The sequence below is a fragment of the Cydia pomonella genome, chromosome 8 (assembly GCF_033807575.1).
Source record: "Cydia pomonella isolate Wapato2018A chromosome 8, ilCydPomo1, whole genome shotgun sequence".
NCBI classification, from domain to species: Eukaryota; Metazoa; Arthropoda; class Insecta; order Lepidoptera; family Tortricidae; genus Cydia; species Cydia pomonella.
This window is the reverse complement of record NC_084710.1, coordinates 22295005-22302618: the sequence shown is the minus strand read 5'-3', so window position 1 is coordinate 22302618 and position 7614 is coordinate 22295005. Positions and strand designations below refer to the sequence as shown.

Below are 7614 nucleotides of genomic sequence, written 5' to 3'. Positions count from 1 at the left end.
TCGATTTGCATCGTGTTTGTTTCGACAATTTATATGCAATATTGACATTGTAAACCTTACATATTTTTTGTTTTAACAAACTATATGCAATACTGATATTATCAACCTCGCATGATGTTTGTTCTAACAAATTATACGCAATACTGACATGTCAGATTTACGTCTTTTTTGTTTCTACAATTTATATGCAAGGCTAACATGTCAAATTTGAATGATGTTTGTTTTCATAAACTATATGCAATAGTAACATCTCAGCTTTGCATAGTGTTTGTTTAACTAAAGGATTTTTCGTCACAATCGAGTGCGATGCTGGCGAGGCGTGAGCGAGGCGCGTCGCTGAGGTCCGAATGTTAGCCTCACGTCGTGACACGAGGCACAACGGTGTGTCGGACTGTCGGTGTCGCGCCCGCGCCGACGCCCCGCCGGCATCGCGCTGGAGTGTGACGAAGCCTTAAACTAACTAAATAAAACAAATTATTCATGGGTAATTGTGTAAGATTTTATTACAGTATTTATTAGGTATGGAACACAACATATTATTTTACAGTACATATGGTGCTACTTTCCCGCACGCGTGCGGGAATGAGCACTTTCTGTGCATATGTCGAAACTTTAAAGACCCATATACAGTACATATGGGTCGTTGTACGATACACGTGCGAATCAGTAATTCGCATCTAGTGTCGATTTCAAACACTCCCTTCGGTCGTATTTTAATTTATCACCACTCGTTGCGAATTTCCTATTTTTTGCACTTGTATCGTAAATAACTATTACAGTACATATGGGGCTACTTTATAGCACTAGTGCGAGAAGTAGCATATTACGTTACTGTGTCGAACATTTAAAGGGCCATATGTACTGTAAAACGTTGTACGATACATGTGCGAATAGGTAATTCGCAACTCGTGTCGATTTAAAACACTCCCTTCGGTCGTGTTTTAATTTATCGCCACTCGTTTCGAATTTCCTATTTTTCGCACTTGTATCGTAATGTACTATTAAAGCACTATTGGTTAAACTGACTGGTGTCAGTATGCAATAATAATATATAAAGAGTACCAACATACAGTATTGTTACTTAATGCACAGACTCGTTATTTATCCCTTAATAAGACCCCAGTTATACACTGGGGAATACATCTACAGTAAAAAAACCTAAATAATTAAAAAAAACACGTGGTAAATATATGCACTCTACCTATTAGTACACTTGATTTGACATATATTCTCTATTAAAACAGTGATATGATAACTCACCTTCCTTAACAGGCGTAGTGCATAAATTGACCACTTATTGCCGTGGATTTCTTAACACCAAAATTAAATACTGATGAAAAAAGTAAGTATAAGGTACGAAAGCAATATATATCAACTATATAATAATGGTTTTCTCAATTGAAAATGCTGAAGGATTCTTCCATTTTCTCATATTAGCTATGTTTAAAATATCGCCTCTGCCTTTATAAGGGTTATGCTTGTCTGTTTAGTCTTTCTGCCCTGAAACAAATAAATAATATTATAATGACATGCCGTTTTTACCACATACCAATCGACTTGAGGTATATATCATAGACGCATTAAGGTTACCTACTTTATACTTATTTTTTTAGGGTCAGAAAAATAACAGTCAAACGTGGGCAGTTATTTCAGAAAATTGCGATGCAATGAAGGTAAATGGGTTTGTTTGCCATAATTTACTTTTCTATCGACACCGGCCTTAGAAACTAGGGATTTTCAAAGCATTAATCCTTACAGTAATTCTTACCTTCTTGTTGTCCTAACTTTAGCCTGATTCAGCCAATCGCTAATTATTTCTTTCAGGTTTTCTTCTGTCGCATCTTCGTAAACTTTCTTGCAGATTTCTGAATAAAAAACGATTTGAATTTACTTGTGCTTACGAAATTTTAAGCAGGCGTATGGGAAAGGTATAAATAATACTTTTTTAATATAATTATTATGATATGAGGCCGTTAATGTCAAAGTCGGTGTTGAGATACTTTAATGTTAGGAAATTTGGTCACAAAATATACTTACGTAAGATTATTTTACAGGTTTCTGTCTTTAAAAATGGTTTTTTATTGGAGTTCTTCATTTGTTTTCCAGTTAAGGAATATAGCTCGGCAACTTCGTCTTGTAGTATTCTTTTCAACATATTAGTGGTTAGACTTCGAATGTTTCTACCGCCAATACCAGCCAAAAATGATACCTATTAAATAAAAGTTACAAAATTACAAGATAAAAAACAATACATAAGTGTCGGACATAAGTAGACAAGTGTATACTGTATACTCACAATTGCCTGTTTGTTCCGGACTATTTGTAACTGGTCATTGAAATGACAAAAACTCGCATCATCCTTTACTGGAAGAGTAGCTAATAATTCAGAAATTTCTAAATTATCTTGTGTATATGCATTAAAGCTATCTGCTGTATGTGTCCCTAAAAGTATGTCAACTTTTCTATTCAATTCAGACATTTGTTTGGCCAAGTCAGTCACGACCTGGATTAAATGAGCCTGCTGCATGCCAAATTGTTTGCTTACGGAGCAGCCTACAACAATAATATGTAGTTAGATGGTGTCACAAGGGAGCTAAATTACATTTATGGAGAAAGCGTACATAATAATCCTTGACAAAGTAAAGCTCGCTACGCTCGGGATTCTAAAATAGAATGCACGATGAAAATACTTTTTCTCCACTCCACCTCGGAAAGGCGCTCTTAATATCCTTTAATAAGTGTGTGGAAAGTTACGTTTTATCCACATGTCCGAATATCATATCCGAATGTAACTTGATACAAATTCTAACAACAACAATATTATTCATTTTCTGCGATAATTTTGAATGATAAATATTGAATAGCAATAATTTTGATTACATTTGCATTATTTAACAGCTTGTATTTTCCTCGCATTGTTGTGGTGAAAAATGTTGTATTGCACTCGGCGGCAAAGTTTGTTCAACCTCTCGTGCTTTGAGGCCCTCGCACGCTCAAGATTCCACTTTTTGAACCACTCGCTACGCTCGTGGCTCAATTTCGGAATATTTCGCTGCCTCGGGTCTCAATATAAGCACGAGAAGTTAAACAACAACTTTGCCCCCTTGTATAATAAATAACTATTGCTAGGTACCATGCCTATACTTTTTACGCCACCTTTGAGGAAAATAAAAGACCACTAAGACAATCAATACATCCACCATCCACCTGACATCTGTCATTCAACATCCGTTATTTGACGTCCGTCTTCAGACATTCGTCATCCGCCATTCGACAGTCATCCATCATCACAGACTAGATCCAAACACCGCTATATGAAGCATATGGAGCTCAGATTAGAAGCTAAGACCGCGAGGTCACCACAAATATAGGAGCTCTTTTGCTTATAAAATACTGCGCCGTGAGCCGCACAATTGAATTGATTCCTGTTCTAATTTATGCTACAACAACATGAAAATGATATTTGTTATTAATAAGGTCACAAATTAGTATATGGGAGCGCCCGTGTGTGGTGACCTCAAATAGTGTCGCATGCTCCGCGTCTAGTGGGTAAAAGAGATCCGTGTCCATCATCTTTCGTCGTCATCGTCATCATACCACAAATCACAATGGCCGCAAAGGTAAAAATTAAATAATGTAGCCCTAGATATTTTCACAGCACATATTCATATCACCACATTTCACAAACCAAGAGCAAAGTTTTTGCTACTCATGCCGATTTTAGTTCGTTGCCATGCTCACGATTCTGAATGATCATAGCTCGCTACGCTCGTGATTATATTATAGAATCGGCACTCGTTGCAATTACTAACTTTGCTCTCCTATTGCACAAATAACTATTTCTGAATAGGTGATGTGAAGAAATATTCTATCTACATCTAATCTAAAAACAATGACGAAAAAAACACATACCAGAGATACCGTTCGAGAAATTATTTGTGCAGGCTAGAGTATGAGTGGGACTACATACAATGATAGAGTTTCCATTTATTGCCCCATGGTTGTTAACTTCTGCACAGTTGTTAAATTCTTCAGGCACAATGTCTGCAACAAACACATAAAAGTCAAACAAAAAATTTAGTTTCTACAAATTATTTCTAAATCTGCTAAAAATGCGTATCAGATAAGCTGTCACACACGGTGGGTAGAGAATGTAGAGATTTAGGGTGACTCCCTTAAAAGTAGCTACCAAAGCTATTTTTATTCACCCAACACGATTAATAACCAAAAAAGAGACAGAAAAACGGACTTCGGTAAAAAAAATCAGTTTCAAATTTTATTTCTACGTAACCTCCTCGGGATCCTTAAAATAGACATGGTCAATATACAATAAACCAATTACCATATGCGTGGTCTTCAACTCCACTAGAACACAGATGGCCTTCTACAGCTGGGTTGTGTTGACAATTCATCTCTTTAGAGGAATTACTGGCATTTTTATTTGTGTCTGCTACTAACATGGCACTTATTTTAGGTTTAGGAGGAGTTGGATATTTAACTAAATCATTTTCTTTTTTTTTAAATATTTGCTGGGTTTTTGACATCTTCATAATGGGGTATTCATCTTCTGAGTTAGAGTCTTCTGGCAGGGATATTTTTTTTAGTCTTCTTTTTCTTTTTCTTACTTCCTCATCAGAATCCAAATTGGAAGTTTCCTCTGCTTTTTTCAAATGGAGACGGGCTTCGCTATAATTTTCTGAAAGTAAAAATGGATTCAGGAAAATTACGAAAAATATATATACGAGATGGTATTGTTTTTAGGGTTCCGTAGCCAAATGGCAAAAAACGGAACCCTTATAGTTTCGCCATGTCCGTCCGTCTGTCTGTCTGTATGTCCGAGGCTTTGCTCCATGGTCGTTAGTGCTAGAAAGCTGAAATTTGGCATGGATATATAAATTAATAACGCCGACAAAGTCATACAATAAAATCTAAAAATTTTACGTGTAGGGTACCTCCTCTACACGTAAAGTGGGGGTGAAATTTTTTTTTTGCTTCAACCCTACAGTGTGGGATATCGTTGGAAAGGTCTTTCAAAACTAATATGGGTCTTCAACAAACATTTCTTGGTAAAGTGAATATATTCGGAGATAATTGCTCCGAAAGAAAGAAAATGTGTCCCCCCCCCCTCTAACTTTTGAACCATTAGTCCAAAAAATATGAAAAAAATCTTGGAAGTAGAGCTTAAGAAAGACATTAAATGAAAACTATAGCGGATATGATCAGTTTAGCTGTTTTTGAGTTATCGCAAAAAGTTTCCCCTTCATAGTAAAAAGACGTACACCCACAGTTCATCCCTTGGTTAACAATCTACCATACTTTAAGCTCCAGTTTAGCTTATTGTGATGGAAGAGTAACTACGGAACCCTACTCTGAGCATGGCCTGACATGCTCTTGGCCGGTTTTATTTCCTTTTCAGGTAGGTCCGGAACCCTAAAAATATATGAAAATTTCATACCGTAGTATTTTAGAATTTTTATTTTATACTGCGGCCATTTATCCTCGGGTTCAGCTTTCCTTTTTAACAATTTGTCTTTTAATTCTTCTGTACGTACATTAGGGTACGAACATAAATTTTCATTTATTACCCAGTTTGATGCAATTATTCCTGGTGCATCAGCCTCGTCCACAAATGTAACGATGGCAAAATGAGCCATTATAAAGATTCTGAAAATACATTACAAAATAAGTACCTATGAAGCATAGCTAAATTGACCAACGAAATAAGTAAGTAGTAACGATTTTGTCAATAATTCTGGGAGTTTTTCGACTATAAGCGGTTGCGGTGAACATACAGGATGGTTTTTTTAATGGGTCAGTATTGGCAGCTACTCTAATCCCATGCCCCTATAAGAATATTATCTTAGCGGGTCTTAAGATTTTTTTAAATTATAACATTGCAATTTTTATTTTAATGTAGGCAGCAACAAAATTGGTTAAAACAAAGTTTTTTAGTGCCATCTGTCCTGCTTCCATCAGGGATTTCATAGAGACCAAGCCATGTTAAGGCAAGGGCACTAGGAAAAACACAAATCAAAGAAAACGTTTCCCATACATTGTGAAAATGCTCTTTTATTACTTCGGTCAATCACTCACATACTCATATTATACGCTTTTTAAAATCATAATTTTGTATGAAGACATCACAATGGGGAAGGCAAATGTTAAAGGTTTTGATAGATGCCACCAGCATATGTTTCCCCAGTATCTAGTTTTGTTCTATGGGATTTCAGCCAAATCCCAAACTAAAATTTGACGGGGAAAACCTACGCTGGCGCCATCTGTAACAATACTCTGATGCTATTGGATTACTAAAAATCACGAAAATCAAAGTTACTATTTTTTATACATTTTTTCACTTATGAAGACATGCTGCAAGCTGTAATGAATCACAGAAATATCCTTATGCGATTAAGTGAATAACCTTGTATTTTTAGCTAATGTATGGAAAATGTTTTCTTTGATACTAGGTGGCTTTCCTAGTGCTCTAAGGTTGGTTTCTTGATCTTAATCCGTGATAGAAACAGCGAATGGCATCAAATGTGTATTTTTAAATAATTCAATTTTCTCCCTGACTGTGCATTATTCAAAATTATTTAAATGTCATAAATTAAAAAGCTAAAAAAGGTTTCCTAAAACTATTATCGCGTAGCGGCACGGGGGTTTAGCAGCTACATACACTTGCAGCAGCTACATCCACTTCTACTATAGGACTAATATATAGGACTAATTTCAATATCGCGAATAAAATGTTGGGTGTTTCATACACTTCGGCTCTGCAAAAGCAACTTGTATTAACAGTTTGACCAGGGGCATATTTCTCAAAAGCTTGTAACTTGTATTAACAAGTTACAAGCTTTTTAAAAATAGGCCCGGCTTGATATCCACATACCTGTAGTAAGTAATCATCCACTTTGACAAAACCCACAAGGCTAGTAAAGGATAGGACAGGAACAAAGGACATTATGGATTAAGACCTATGAATGCAGCATTTTGATTGCGACATGGTGATCATGAAAAGGGAGAAGAACAACTTTTCCCACAATATCCGACACAGGTTTTTCACATAGACTCATTTTTTCTTTTACTATATTAATTCCTATACTAGAACTTTCTATTAATGGTGTACCAAAGAAGTTTTCTTTAGTTGCAAACTCTTTACAGAGTATAACCATGCTCTGTACATTATTGGAAAACACTATGTTGCATACTGCTACAATATTACCATGTTTTAAAACACAATATGAATCCGGATGTGCTGTTTTTATTACAAAAGATTGAAATTTAATTGAGCTGAACTGCTGTAATTTATCACACCCTGGCAAAAGCAAGCCTGATGAGTGAGGTTTTAAAAATATTGGATAAATAGAACCACAAGGTAATATGTTTTTAGTCCAAAAGTTAGAATTACTCATTTCCCCGAACCTCTTAATTATTTGCTGAAGAGGTTTGGCCCCTTTTCTGATATTCTTTTTGAACCTGTAAAAAGTTTTCAAATGGAAATGCTGCACAGGAATCAAGTGCACCAAATTCATATACATCATCACTGAGGTGTACAAGACCATGTAGATTATAAGTTGCCATTTGGGCGCCATATAAATTGATGAATGTTTTGAC

The 7614-nt window shown here is 35.8% G+C and overlaps 1 protein-coding gene across 1 annotated transcript; it reads right to left on the bottom strand.

Moving 5' to 3' along the window:
* Nucleotides 1-474: 474 nt before the first annotated feature.
* Nucleotides 475-7614, bottom strand: LOC133520847 (uncharacterized). The gene is made up of 8 exons (XM_061855532.1): nt 6890-7614; nt 5456-5664; nt 4343-4696; nt 3913-4044; nt 2297-2553; nt 2038-2209; nt 1769-1865; nt 475-1500 (listed from the first exon to the last, which is right to left on the bottom strand). The coding sequence occupies exons 1-8, from the start codon at nt 6904-6906 to the stop codon at nt 1473-1475; spliced, it is 1266 nt and encodes a 421-aa protein (XP_061711516.1). The 5' UTR covers nt 6907-7614; the 3' UTR covers nt 475-1472.